This window comes from Triplophysa rosa, linkage group LG12, assembly GCF_024868665.1.
Source record: "Triplophysa rosa linkage group LG12, Trosa_1v2, whole genome shotgun sequence".
Taxonomy (NCBI): domain Eukaryota; kingdom Metazoa; phylum Chordata; class Actinopteri; order Cypriniformes; family Nemacheilidae; genus Triplophysa; species Triplophysa rosa.
Window position 1 is genome coordinate 5,043,629 of NC_079901.1, and position 15,705 is coordinate 5,059,333.

At 41.9% G+C, this 15,705-nt stretch overlaps 1 protein-coding gene across 3 annotated transcripts in view; it reads left to right on the top strand.

Moving 5' to 3' along the window:
- The window catches only part of myo5aa (myosin VAa), an 80,348-nt gene that overhangs the window by 18,335 nt on the left and 46,308 nt on the right, over nt 1–15,705 (top strand). For all 3 annotated transcript variants that reach the window (XM_057347400.1, XM_057347401.1, XM_057347403.1), the window contains exons 6-12: nt 1,668–1,811; nt 12,041–12,122; nt 13,112–13,219; nt 14,214–14,320; nt 14,406–14,671; nt 15,182–15,263; nt 15,413–15,553. In XM_057347400.1, coding sequence (XP_057203383.1) covers nt 1,668–1,811; nt 12,041–12,122; nt 13,112–13,219; nt 14,214–14,320; nt 14,406–14,671; nt 15,182–15,263; nt 15,413–15,553 — 930 coding nt within the window. The remainder of the gene's footprint in view (nt 1–1,667; nt 1,812–12,040; nt 12,123–13,111; nt 13,220–14,213; nt 14,321–14,405; nt 14,672–15,181; nt 15,264–15,412; nt 15,554–15,705) is intronic.

Sequence of the window (15,705 nt, forward strand, 5' to 3'; positions counted from 1 at the left end):
ATTTTTTTTATTGATGTAAATGCAATGCAAAGCTAAACAAGACAGACACTGACCATGAAACGACAAAGAAAACAATATTTGGGGTGGTGATCAGCAGAATTAGTCATTCTTCCTCAAATGCCGGTCAGTAATAAACAACAAGCACTACAATGGCTCCGTCTTTGTTTTTAGGATCAAGTAACAGGAGGTATCAAGCCTGTTTACTTTATTTATTATCAACATTATAAACGATAAAGCCAGATATTCTTGTCAGATCTGGGTTTTGTTACCGGGAGTTAGAGAAGAGCAACGCGTTTTCTCCGCTGTCAGCTTGTTAACCGTCGGCTTGTTGAACAGACTTTCACCAAAGTAAAATAGACCTACTGTATCATTCTTGTTTTTCTTATCAAGAACATGTTAAACAAAATAAACAAGATAACCATATATCACAGACTTTCAATATGCGTTTTGTTCGTTTTGTTTTGTATGTTTGGTTTTTGTATGATTTCGCTTCGCGCAGGTTTAAATGCAGTTTTTATGTATTTTTCTATTTTTTTCCAACGTTGCTAATCTTTTCAACATTAAAAGTCATATATACAGGATCTAATATTAGTGCCTTATGAATATTTAATGATAGTTATAAGATTGATGTGAAATTGTGTCTAAATAAAAACGAAACAAAATACGTATTTTTTAACTTAATTTAAATAAACGAATATTCAAATATTCGTTTTTTTATGAGCTCAAATATTCTAATATGAAATTATTGAAAAATTCCCATCCCCAGTGCTAGTGCTGTTTGGCAGTATTTCAGAGTGGACCAACCAGCCAGTAAAAATGCGACTTAAGAAAAATAAATAATATTACTGTCAAATGTCTGTCAGATAATAAAAATACTCTAATTTACTGTATGTATTTCTTCATGTTTTATTAAGGGATAAGTCTGAAGCACACGTAAAAGAATTCTATCAATTCACACAGGGCTAGTATATACAGTACAGCTGTAGATACACACCCTGGTATCGGATCAGTACTCGGTATCGGCTGATTCCCTGAGCCCAGGTATCGGAATCGGTATCGGGAGGGAAAAAAGGGTATCGGAACATCCCTAATTTATAAACAGTAAATAGTTGTGACATCCTATAATTCATCTAAAACTATTTTAAACAACAAGCTTCCAGTCTTTCGTAATTGTTAAACATGGACTTTTTATGGTTATGTAGTTTCTTTTGTTGCTTAACAGTTTTAATATCTGTAATGAGATGAGTTTCAACACTCATTTAGTCCATCCCGTCTTCCATTGTAGAGGCAAACTGTGGTTGTCCCACCACAAACAAGGCCATGCTAAAAACATCAGAACTTACTCTTTAGGAAGTGAACCTACTCATAAATAGAGATGGTCCCTTGAACAATTTTATTGTAATGTTTAGTAGTGTTTAATAAGTTTAAAAACAATGTTTTTTTCCAGAGACCCAGCTCTCAGATTCTCATCAGGTTCTGCGCTGTGAGAAAGTTTGTCATCGACTTCCTTTGAAGAGCTACAGAACTCTGTGTTCTTCCGGCCCATGTGTTTAATTCAATACTCCTTTAACCCTGTTCAACCCCACCACACTATAAGAATGAATGAAGCCACAGGTCGGTCTAGTTCTTCCGCTCAAACTGATGTGTATTTTATTTCTCATGTCCAGTCCATAGGTAATGCTAAGACCACCAGGAATGACAACAGCAGTCGATTTGGGAAGTACATTGAGATTGGCTTTGATAAGAGGTATCACATCATCGGGGCGAACATGAGGACATATCTGCTGGAGAAATCACGAGTTGTGTTTCAGGTAAGGGGCAATGCATGTGTGATGGGCTGTTCCTGTAAACACATGATGCCCTTTGGTCACTTTGTGTTATGTCATGTATTATTGTTTTTGTTGTTGTGCAACTTTACCTTCCACATGTTAATGACCTCTGTTCTGATTGGCTAACATCTTTAAATAGCGTAATATGTGGAATAAGATATTGCAAAGGTATTATATTGTTGGACTTAATATTTATTCCTGGACAAATCATTTCTGTAGTATAGGTCTTATTTAAAACAGCAAAACTGTTTAACGTGACATAACTCTTAACATGGAACTCTCTGTGTCTCTTAAATGACAGATTGTTGTTGTTTAATATGGTGAAAAGACTTTTGGCCTGGCAGATGGAAATGTTGATTTCGCTCTCTTGCTCTCTGCCCTCGTATGTTTTTCCGTACTTGTTTTTTCCCCTCTAGAATGCTGAATGAATGAATGTGCTACAGTATTTCTTCTCTCCAGTTTGGGGCCAAAGCCTGCTGTGTTTCAGCAATGCCACCAGATGTTATCGAACACCTGGTCATGTAGAGATGAACTGTGTATTACGTTCAGTAGCTGAAAGATTTGACATTCTGACCCAAGCACATTAGAAGTTGAACTTCCAGGATCTGTTAGAGATGTAGCTTACCCCAAAATTAAAAGGAGGTCATTGTTTACTGGCCGTCATTTATGTCAAAAAAAGGAAACACAAAAAGAGATGGTTTGATGTACTGACACACACTGTTGTTTTCTATACAATGAAAGTATAGAAGACAATGACTGTTGAGCTCAAAAAAGGAAAACGCACCATCATAAAATAGTGTAGTTCATATCACTCATATCATGTAAAACATGATTTGCTTTGTGTGAAGATCAGAGTGAAATTCACGTTATTATGATTGTGAATGTCTTCCACAGGCCTTAAATATCCTTTATGTTTTTGCATATTCACAGTGTGTAGCCTTAAGATGTGATATGTCGAGTGTGTGTAATTTTTAGACATATACACCAGGTATAAATTTGCACGAATAATATTTGAGATTTGATGGGTGTCAATGAATAGCAGTTGCGTAACCTGTTACACTAAGGAAATTATCTTTGGAATATAAAGGTGAGGAAATAATGACATGGCAAATTTATCTAGCCTTTCTGTGCTGTCTGTCAGCACAGAATGAATCATCTGTTCTGCAATGTGAAATAAAACCGGCTGAATAAATGACATAAGAAACACATAGAGGAGGAACCAGCCGCCACACCTCCTGAAACATGCTGCACTCATGCCAGCTCTAAATTTAGCTTCTTAAACACTGCACAGATTTTATTCAAAGAGCTGTTTTTATTCCAACAACCCTATTGAGATATCAGGCTTTAAAATAACTTCTTGTTTTAATCCAAGGTGGTATCGCCTGTAAGCTTTACAGAGAGAAGGCACAACGTAGAATCGTTGTGAATGATTTAAAATCATTTAAGGTTTATGTTTGCTAGATTATCACACGTTGGCTTAGCAACGTGGAGTCTTCTGTGTGTGCTGCTTTGGCCTCTCACATTTTGAAGCATATTAGAGATGTCTTTTATACGTGTGTGTAGCTGTACAAATGTATTCGCCCTAACCAAATCACATCACCCTGCTCAGGTGTAAAGATACAAGTCAGAAAGCAGGTCAAGAATGAGGATAATGGAGTTAAACATGTCTGTTTAGCATTACGTAACACGTGTTAGGCTTGTGAGAAGCATACATACTGCAGATACAAACATTTATAAAATGCTTTCCTGTAGTTCAGTGTAGGGCTGTCCAATTAATCGAAAATTAATCGTAATCGTCAATTTTGACCTTCAACGATTACAAAATCAAAAGAATCGAGGTAAAATGAGTATTGTGCCGCATTCCATTTTGCAAGGATCCTCTCTTTGCTTGTGGTATAAAACCACAGCGCACAGCTTTTCTTTATAGTGGTTCAGCTGTTCAGTTGAATTCACAGTTTAAAATCCAAGCTATTTAAAAAATATGATTTGCTGTTTGAAAAGTTAGTGAGTAATCGTGTTAAATAATCGGGATCTCAATATTGGTCAAAATAATCGTGATTATGATATTGCCCTAGTTCAGTGCCTAGGAGCATGACATTGCCAAGGTCATGGGTTTGATCCCAGGGATTGCACATACTCAGAAACAAATGTATAGTATAATGCACGTCACTTTGGATAAAAATGCATACATGTAAATGCATTGTTAGTGTACAGTTTTGTAGCAGAAACAAACCATGGTACTTGGCAATAAAGAAGATATCTGCTTATCAATATCATGTTTTTTTTATTGGGTTAGCTAGATATAAAACGCGTGTTATAGATGATCTCTTGAGAAGCGAACATTTTTTAATAATATTTGCTTTTAAGCAACACTTTGTAGTTTTTTCAGCCATAAAGTAATGCCTCTAAAATTATTTCAGCGGTAGAACAACTCTTAAAGACCCAGTGAAATCAAAACAAACGTTTTTTTTCCTTTTCTTAAAAATGAGTGAGCCTTAAGGACGTCAATAAACTTATATGCTCCTACGCGCTGACAAAATTCCCATTTAGAAGGTATAAGCATTCAAAACGGACAATCTGGTACGTGCGCTCAAAAAAATCTAGAAATTCCATGACATCACGCTACACTTCAGCCTCTCGTCAAAATTATGCAATTAATCGAAAATTAATCGTAATCCTCAATTTTGACCTTCAACAATTACAAAAAAAAAGAAAAGAAAAACTACAAAGTGTTGCTTAAAAGCAAATATTATTAAACATGCTCGCTTCTCAAGAGATCATCTAACATGCATTTTATATCTAGCTAACCCAAATCTAGCTAACCCAAATCAAAGTTCTCAAACAATAAAATTCGGCTTTAGAATCCGCACCCGCCCCCTTCACTATGAGAGCTGCAGAAGCAGCGCCTCATATCAGCACTTGTTCGTACATTTATTATGTCCTACATGGTGAATGACACATAATGCACTAGATGGGCGATAGGGGATGATCCAGACAGTGTAACCATTAAAGATACAGTTTGTAATTTTTTTGCAGTAAAATATCCAAAAACCACTAGGCTAGTGTTATGCTTTTACTGCCGTAGAAATAGCGTCCATCAAGCAACCATCTTCTTTTGCACAGTAGTTATTGTCACCATTCTGCCTGTCATGTTTTGTTTTGGCCACTAGGAGTCCCCATTGTGTTCTGGTTTTGATCCCTGTTTAATTTGAGTAGTTGTTTTCACCTGTGCCTTGTTTTCCCGTGTAGTACTTAAACCTTACTTTTTCCTCAGTTCCTTGCACTAAGTTTGTATGTCTGAACTCAACCTTGTGTGTTCTACCCATGTGGACTATTGCTTGTTTGCCTGCTTCCCGAGACTGGATTTCTACTGTGACCTTTTTTTGGTATGTGTTTGTTCCCCTGTGAACCCTGCCTTTTTTGAGTTTGTTCTATTTTTGATCACGAGGTTTTTTGATTTTGGACTTTGTGGATTTACCTCTCCACCTTTTGGATTATTTACTTTTGTGAAGACCCTGCGTTTGCTTTTGGCTTTTTATTTTATTAAACTGGAATACTCAATCTGCTGTGTCTGCCTATATCTTCTGGGTTCCATCTAATACCACGTGGCTCGACTGGTGTAGTGATTATCCCTTACACCAGAGACCCGAGTTCGAGGCCGGGTCCTGACAGAAACATAGTGCCATCATGAACCCAGAGGCAGCCAGCTCACAGGAGATCCTCTCTACACTGTCTCGCCACGAGGGGGCGTTTCAACGCCACGAGGCCATGCTGGTACAACAGGAGACTTTAATGGCGCAACACTCCCAGCTATTGTCACAGATGCTGGAGTCCGTTCAACGGATGTCGGATCGACTTCCCGCGGCGCCTGCCGCTCAAGTCCAGTCCATCCAAGTCCCCATGGTACTAAACCCCGGGGTGGAACCTCGCCTTCCACCACCTCAGCGATTTTCAGGTGACCCGAGTTCCTGTAAAGGCTTTTTTACCCAATGTTCACTCTCGTTTGAACTGCAGCCTTCCTCGTTTCCCACTGACCGGTCGAGGATTGCATATATCATCACGTTGTTGTCTGGAAAAGCCCTGGCTTGGGCCACCGCTGTGTGGGAGGCTCAAGGTACCTGCTGCTCCAGCTACTCTGCCTTTTCGGAGGAGTTCAAGCGAGTCTTTCGACACCCTGCCAGTGGCCCAGAGTTGTCCAGGAAGCTACTAAATCTCCAACAGGGCCATCGCAGTGTGACTGACTACGCCATCCAGTTCCGGACGATTGCAGCGGGGAGCGGCTGGGATGATGAGGCACTCATGGCATGCTTCCTGAACGGTCTCTCTGGCTCAATTCAAGATGAACTTGCTACCCGGGAACCATCAGAAGGTCTTGAGCACCTGATAAAACTAGCTTCCCGCATTGACAACCGACTGAGAGAAAGGGAATTTCATCGCAGACCTCTCTGCCCATTCTCCACCGGTCCCAGTCCTGAGTTCCATCCATCTTTCTCACAAGCACCTCCAGAACCCATGCAACTGGGACGTACTCGCCTCTCCCAGACAGAAAGAGACCGTCGGATGAGAGAACGTTGCTGCTTGTATTGTGGCAGACCCGGTCATCTCCGTCATGCCTGTCCCGAGCTTCAGGGAAACGCCCCAACCCGTGCAGACCAGGGAGAACTGTAACGGGGAATGTAAGCACCTCCCATCCGTCCAACTCCCGCTTCCTTCTTGCAGTCACCCTCTCCTGGGACAATCAAGAGCTACCCCTACGAGCGCTGGTGGACTCTGGTGCTGCAGGAAATTTTATGGACGGTACCTGGGCCAAAGAAAACAACATCCCTACTGACTCTCTTACCTTTCCCTTGAAGGTCACTGCGCTGGATGGGAGACCTCTGGGGCCAGGCCTAGTTTCCCGAGCTACTACCCCTCTTCACATGACTATCCTTCGACACAAGGAGATGATACGGTTTCATCTCATCCCCTCTCCCGAGTTCCCCCTCATTCTTGGATACCCCTGGCTCTGTGATCACAATCCGGACATTGACTGGGCTGTGGGGTCCATCAGTCAGTGGGGCCCCACGTGCCATGCCAGATGCCTATTCTCGAGTTCCCCTGACCCTTCTCCCGAGGTTCTAGAGTCCATTGATCTGTCCCGAGTCCCCAAGTGTTACCATGACCTTAAGATGGTGTTCAGCAAACAGAAGGCCACTACGTTACCACCCCACAGGCTCTACGACTGCACCGTTGATCTGCTTCCAGGCACCTGCCCTCCCAGGGGCCGGATCTTTTCTCTGTCTCCGCCAGAACGGCTTGCTATGGATTCCTATATCCAGGATGCCCTAGCAGCGGGCTTGATTCGTTCGTCCACCTCACCTGCAGGGGCGGGGTTTTTTTTGTGGCCAAGAAGGATGGGGGACTACGTCCCTGTATCGACTACCGAGGGCTCAATAGCATCACAGTACGTAACCGGTACCCTCTACCCCTCATGGCCACAGCCTTTGAGTTACTGCAAGGAGCATCCCTCTTCACCAAGCTGGATCTGCGGAATGCATACCATCTTGTGCGGATCAGGCAAGGCGATGAGTGGAAGACAGCTTTTAACACTCCCACCGGTCACTACGAATACCGGGTGATGCCCTTTGGCCTGACCAACGCCCCGGCTGTTTTCCAAGCCCTTATTAACGATGTGCTCCGGGATATGCTCAACCTCTTTGTGTTCGTCTATCTGGATGACATCCTCATCTTTTCGGCCTCCGCCCAAGAACATACGGAGCATGTCAGAAGAGTCCTCAAACGTCTTCTCGATAACCACTTGTACGTCAAGCCCGAAAAGTGTGAGTTCCATGCCTCTCGAGTACAGTTCTTGGGATTCGTAGTGGAACCTGGCCGTATCCAGATGGACCAAAAGAAGGTTGAGGCGGTAGCAGATTGGCCCACCCCCACGTCTCTCAAAGAAGTCCAACGCTTCCTCGGGTTCACGAACTTCTACCGGAAGTTCATCAGAAACTTCAGCTCTATAGCAGCTCCCCTCTCTGCCCTTACCAAGGGTGGCGTCGCTGAGTTTCGGTGGGGGGCGGAAGCTGAGGCAGCCTTCGTGAACCTTAAGCAGCGGATCATCTCTGCTCCCATTCTGACGCTTCCTGATACGGACAAGCCCTTTGTTGTGGAGGTAGATGCATCTGAAGTGGGGGTTGGAGCAGTACTGTCCCAGAGAGGTGATGACAAAAGACTCCACCCTTGTGCCTTTCTCTCGCACCGGCTCACACCCACAGAGAGGAACTATCACGTAGGAGACCGTGAGCTCCTGGCGGTCAAATTGGCTCTAGAGGAGTGGAGACATTGGCTCGAGGGGGCAGCACATCCTTTTCAAGTACTCACGGACCATAAGAATCTAGAGTATATTCAACAAACCAAACGGTTGAACTCTAGACAAGCACGTTGGTCCCTCTTTTTTAACCGGTTCCAGTTTCTCCTAACCTTTCGGCCCGGTTCTAAAAATCTCAAGCCTGACGCCCTGTCCCGAGTATATGCTCCCACCACTCGAGACGACACTGACATACCCATAATCCCCAACACCAAGATCGTGGCACCCGTTTCATGGGTTATTGAGAGAACAGTGCGACAAGCCCTAGCCAGGGAACCGGATCCAGGAGGAGGGCCTCCCAATCGTCTGTTTGTCCCTAAGGCTGTACGTGCTCAGGTTCTCTTCTGGGGACACTCTTCCCGCCTCACTTGCCACCCTGGCATCGATCGCACCCTCGAGTTCCTCCGAAGACGGTTCTGGTGGCCCACGATCAAAGAGGATGTCAGCACCTTCGTCAAGGCATGCCACATATGCAACCAGAATAAGACCTCCAGTCTCTGCCCTCAGGGGTTACTCCATCCGCTGTCCATTCCCCATCGGCCCTGGTCCCACATCTCACTGGACTTCATCACTGGTCTTCCCTCATCCCAAGGCAACACAGTGATTCTAGTCGTCATTGACAGGTTCTCCAAGGCAGCCAGATTTATCCCTTTGCCCAAATTACCCTCTGCTAAAGAGACTGCTGACCTGATTATAATCCACGTTTTTCGGGTTTTCGGTATCCCCCAGGATATAGTTTCGGACAGAGGCCCCCAATTCTCTTCTAGATTCTGGAAAGCATTCTGCCAGCTCCTTGGAACCGAAGCCAGTCTGTCGTCTGGGTACCACCCTGAGTCTAACGGGCAGACGGAGCGGATGAACCAGGAACTGGAGACTACTCTCAGGTGCATGGCCTCGAACAACCCTTCCACCTGGTCTTCATTCATTGTTTGGGCAGAATATGCCCACAACACCCTACGCTCTTCTGCCACTGGGATGTCTCCCCATGAATGCCAGTTTGGCTATGCTCCCCTGTTGTTTCCTGACCAAGAGGTGGAAGTTGGTGTTCCCTCAGCTACATCATTCATCAGACGCTGTCGACTCACATGGAGAAAGGTCCGTCACAATCTTTTACGTGCCTCTCAGTCTTACCAACGGCAGGCCAACAGACGCCGCCGACCCGGTCCCACCCTTCGCCCTGGTCAGAGGGTATGGCTCGCCACAAAGAACTTGCCCCTACGAGTGGAGTCCCGCAAACTTGCCCAGAAATACATCGGACCCTTTAGGGTAGCCAGGAGAGTAAACCCTGTTACTTACCGGCTATACTTGCCTAGTTCACTTAAGATTAACCCCACGTTCCATGTATCCTTGCTAAAACCTGTTGTGTCTTCTCCCTTTGTCCCGGCAGGCAGACCCCCTCCTCCACCTCGCATCATCCAGGGCCAACCAGCTTATACCGTCCGCCGGATACTGGATACCCGCCGAGTGCAACGATCCGTGCAGTATCTGGTGGACTGGGAGGGTTATGGTCCTGAGGAGCGCTCCTGGGTTCCTGCCAAGGATATATTGGACCCGGACCTTATTCGACAGTTCAAGGCCCGTGGTCTCGATAGACCCGGTGGGAACGTCAGGAGTCGTTCCTAGAGGGGGGGATTCTGTCACCATTCTGCCTGTCATGTTTTGTTTTGGCCACTAGGAGTCCCCATTGTGTTCTGGTTTTGATCCCTGTTTAATTTGAGTAGTTGTTTTCACCTGTGCCTTGTTTTCCCGTGTAGTACTTAAACCTTACTTTTTCCTCAGTTCCTTGCACTATGTTTGTATGTCTGAACTCAACCTTGTGTGTTCTACCCATGTGGACTATTGCTTGTTTGCCTGCTTCCCGAGACTGGATTTCTACTGTGACCTTTTTTTGGTATGTGTTTGTTCCCCTGTGAACCCTGCCTTTTTTGAGTTTGTTCTATTTTTGATCACGAGGTTTTTTGATTTTGGACTTTGTGGATTTACCTCTCCACCTTTTGGATTATTTACTTTTGTGAAGACCCTGCGTTTGCTTTTGGCTTTTTATTTTATTAAACTGGAATACTCAATCTGCTGTGTCTGCCTATATCTTCTGGGTTCCATCTAATACCACGTGGCTCGACTGGTGTAGTGATAATCCCTTACACCAGAGACCCGAGTTCGAGGCCGGGTCCTGACAAGTTATGGTGCACAACTATTCTTTACTGTTTGCAGCTGGTTCTGTCAACAAGACATTTTTACTAGAAAGAGACTGATTTTACATGTTTTTTACTAGACAGGTGAGCAACTGTTTAACGTTAGATTCCTTTACTGACAGAAAATGTATGATTATAATATCGATCAACAAGGTTTGTCTTATTGTTTAAATGTTTTTCTTAATTTAGCACGAGTATATATTACTGAACAAGCAGTAATCGTTTTTAGATCAAATGACTAAATAGTAATAACTTAATTTTATGAATTACATGTAATTCATTATAATGAAATAAAATCAGGTCATCAAACGCAACATTTATAAAATTACTTTATTACTTTACATCATCCATAAACGTGATTTCTTATTCACGTCTGATTGTTTATTAGCGGTGGAGTTGATTATTCAATGCTCCTTCACAGCGTCATCAAGCTACGCTGTTGTTGTTGTTTTGAACATATGTTTTGAATGTTTTGAGCTGATCAAATCCGCTGAGAAAACAAACCGTATCTGACCAGTTTCAAGTCTACACAGAATATCGAATGTTAAGGCTCTATGGAAGAGATCAGACATCACAGACGAGTAATGGTGGTTTCACACGGTATGCGGCAGTCGCGTTTGTCCAGTTCATTTTCAAAGGGAAACATGCGGTCAGCGGTAAAACGCGGGCCGCTTCGTTGGCGGAGCAGAGGCGGCGCGCAAGCGGTGCTCGTGCATCCAAAATCCCGCAACTTCCACGGACACGGCTCTTTGCGGCATGCGCAGCTGAAGATAAAAATATTTTATCTTTTTGTTAACTGGTAACACTGATCTTTCTTTTCGATAGACTTTTACACCACTGTGGCTACGCTCTTAAATGCAGCTTTGCCAGGCTGACTGTGCCGTAAACGATTGGTTATTTTATTTTAAAAGGGGGCGGGGTCACTCGATATGTCTCGCGCTCTTTGCATTTTTCAGTTGAAATTACGTCAACATATCAAATAATGCTGCGCGATCTAAGGCATTGCAGTGGGCCTTTAACTGGATGAATTATACTTCCGCTGTTACCTGAGCAGCCTCATAGCTGCTACAACCACACTCTGTAAGTTCTGTGTTCGGGTTGGTACACACAACGCCGCACATCCCTTGCATGCGGAAGAGTGCAATATGGTATCCAAACGTTTCTGCAGTCGACGGTTCCGCTTAGTAAACAAATGAAACTGTATTGAGCTGCCCACAGGGAAGCTTATACAGCGACATTATTTACCCCACTGGTAACAAACAATTGCGCTTATCATCCACACGGGGGAACCCGTGAGCAAAAGTTCTATAGTGTTGCTAACTCGCTTGAATGTCCATGCAGGGATGGTCATTAAAATCATAAGGGTTTGGCTGTAAATTCAAATCTAGAAAATATATCAAATTCAAACATATCCTTAGGTGGTTGCTGCATTTAGGCTACACCTGTTGGCTTTGAAGTCATCTGAGCTGAGCTCAAGAAGTCGGTACATGGGACGTTTGAGGGCATCTCACACGTTACATGTGTCTGCACACACAGCTTCAGTATATAAATCTGTTCAGTTCTAGAATGCTTTGCTTGGTTTTCTCGTGTGTGGTTTTCTTTACAGTGCTCATAAAAACACCTGTTCATGCTGACATTGCCTTTTATCTCTTTCATCCCTTCATTCATAGGCGGACGAGGAGAGGAACTATCATATCTTCTATCAGCTGTGCGCTTCTGCTCACCTGCCCGAGTTTAAAGCCCTTAAACTCAGTAAGCGGTACACCACTCAACACACAGCACATTTCATACAGTTTGGTTCAAAATGATCCATGACAGCTAAATCTGACAAAACTTCCTTTCATGTGCAGAAAAATCATAAAGGAAATGGTTTTGTTTTGTTTTGTTAAACTATATTATACACTATATGTGAAAAATAATAATGAATAAAGAAGCTAATAGTATGTTTCCGTTTTAAAAGCCAAGTGTGTGTGTTAGTAAAGTGTCTGATTAGAGTGTGTTCGTGTTGGCTCCGCATGTCTATCAGAGTCGTCCTGCTGAGAGCCAGTCTGTGCAGATCTGAATACACACACATGTAAAAACATCCTCTGCAAACTCACACACACTCAACCTTTCTTGTATAAACTGAATAATGTAACAGTTTGATCCCACACACTCCTTCAGTGTTGTAAACTACATGTTGCTTATCGCATAAAACCTGCGCATATGAAACAATGAAGTGCACAGGACTAAAAGAAATATGAGGAGAGTTTGAACCACCATCAGTCCATCTACAGCTTCAGTAAGAAAAATACATGTGCGTGTATAGTGTATACAACGATTACATGTAACATTGGACATCTCTCTATCGTCTGTTCTTTTTGGTTCACACACACACTGCTGGCTCTGTGCTCTCTCCTGCTGTTTGCAGACTCAGCTGACTTCCTGCTCAGCTGACACCCCACTAATGCAAGTGTGTGTGAATCTCGTAATAGGCCTCTGTTGCCAAGCAACAAAGTATCATTCCCATAATCTATAAAGAGGGAATTGTATTTTAGGATATGTGTCTAAATCTGTCAGTGATGTTTGGTTTTAGTAAAATAGAGGTCTGTGTAATTCTTTAAATACCCCAGGTTTTCTACCATTACAGTTTCGTTTACACCCATATTCACATTTTTATAGATCTACATTATGTTTAACTTTGCTATTTTTTTCTCTAAAAATATTTCTTTCTTTTTTTTCAAATGTTAATGTTTTTACAGGGACAGCCAATGATTTTCACTACACCAAACAGGGCAGAAACCCAGTGATAGATGGGGTGGATGATGCTAAGGAGATGTCGACCACCAGGAACGCCTTCACACTGCTCGGTCAGACAGCTGAATGTCTTTTATAATCATTTCATAATATATTCATATTACAGTACTCTACTTCATAAATGCAAATGAGTCAATTATAAGTGAGATATTAATACAGGGCTGCACGATAATTTATCGCGATACCACTAAATCCTATTGTAATCGAACTGGCTGCGATATGCAATGTGTCGATATTTTTTAATGTGTAGCTTGTCCATGAAGCACGTCTCTGAGATCAGTAGGAAATGCTGCTCGATCTAAAAGCAGTGCGAGTTTGAGTCGCTTATAATGTGCATTTGAAAAAGCAACACCCGTGAAACATGATCATTATAAATATACTTTATTATCATAAAAATACCTGATGAGGCTTGAGTAACAGTGATAAAAAGATGTCCATAGGCATTTCCTAGATTCTAGAACGTGTTATGGTCTTCTTCTGCAATGCGTATTTGGAGTTTCCGCACGAGAGCGCCCTCTGGCTTTCGGATGCAGCAGCATTTTCCCGTACTTCACTCAAAAGCTGTGCATAAATCACGTGATATTTATCGTCGGTTTATCGTGACAGCCCTACTATAAACACTGTCCCATTCAGAGTTATTATAGTTTTGTTTTCGGTTTTATTAATATTTTGAACTAGCTTTCTTTTTTTTTCAACTTTAGTGTTTAGCAATTTTTGTATGTGCTTTTGTCATTTTATTATTTATTTGTTTGTTTTGTGTTGCGATAACAGATTCGTTTATTTTAGTTTAGTTTTTAATATATTTTCACTTAATCATTTTAGTGCATCAACTTATTCTTGATGTAACATTTCTAATTGTCGTTTAAGCTTTTTAAATAAATCCAATGTTCGGCCAGTATTTTAAAATATATTTATATAATGTATTATATATTATTATATGTTTCATATAATTATATATTTGATTTTAATAAACAGAAATGTTTTAATAGTTTATGGTATAATGCACCATTGAGATTTAAAACAATTTTTGTCGATGTGTCTGTTCAGGAGTGAATGAGTCCTATCAGATGGGCTTGTTTCAGATTCTGGCATCAATTTTGCACTTGGGGAATGTGGAGGTGAAGGACAAAGATTCAGACAGCAGTATTATTCTTGTAAGTCTCTACAAAATCACCCACAATAAAGTGTTTAAAGTTAGTTTCATGCATTTAAAGATGTAATTCTCTCTGTTCCCACTAGCCAAATAATGCTCACCTGAGCGTGTTTTGCGAATTGATGGGCGTGACGTATCAGGACATGTCTCATTGGCTGTGTCATAAGAAGCTCAAGACGGCAACCGAGACCTACATAAAACCCATTCCCAAACTTCAGGCCATAAACGCCCGTGATGCTCTCGCTAAACATATCTACGCCAAACTCTTCAACTGGATCGTTGACCATGTGAACAAAGCTCTGCATTCAACAGTCAAACAGCATTCGTTCATCGGAGTCCTGGACATTTATGGGTGTGTGTCTGCACCTCTGAGAAGAAACCACAGTGCATCTGAAAAAAATATTTGATAGTTTAAATCTGAGAAATTGAATAAAGGTGTTTTATTTGGAGCTGATCCAAGTGTAATTAAGGGTTGCAGATCAGATAAATACATTGTTTACAATGTAAACTATTTTGTAGAGTATACATAACCCCAACACTTCATTTAACATGTAATATATATATATATATATGAATCAAATACAGGAATTACTGTAAATTATGCTAATTAAAAGCAACCAACACTACTAAACTAAATCCTAACCTTATAGTAACAACATGCTGTTTATTAATATTGCTAATATAACTGTGTTATATAATATAACATTTGTTAAGCATTTTGCATTAGCAGTGGTGAAGGATAGTAGGATTATATTAACCCAAGTGTAAAATTGATGCATGGTTAGCAGTTTAAGTGTGGATACAGTAGTAGAGGACAGGGTTTAGGTACAGATGTTGATGTGGTCTTGTTATATTTTTCCAGGTTTGAAACATTTGAGATCAACAGTTTTGAACAATTCTGTATCAATTATGCCAATGAGAAACTCCAGCAGCAGTTCAACATGGTGAGTGTCCTGCCCCACTGCACATCAGATCAGATCCGAGTTGAATATATTTAATTCTACTTATAGATTATGTTAATGAATTGTGATGCATAAGTCTTTTTCTCTCCTGTTGTCTCTTTTTCTCTCCTCTTTCTGTGTTTTCTGTACAGCATGTGTTTAAGCTGGAACAAGAGGAATACATGAAAGAACAGATTCCCTGGACTCTCATCGATTTCTATGATAACCAGCCCTGTATCAACCTCATCGAGGCCAAGATGGGCATCCTCGACCTGCTGGATGAAGAGTGCAAGGTATTGATAAACTGTATTTCATACAAAGTGTGACTGGTTGGATTCATATAATATTTCTGATTGGAAAAAAATATTTGTAAATCTCAATCTGTCAGATAAATCATCGAGGATCTTAAGATCCCAGAACACTGGTTTTCAGTGAGAAGTATTTG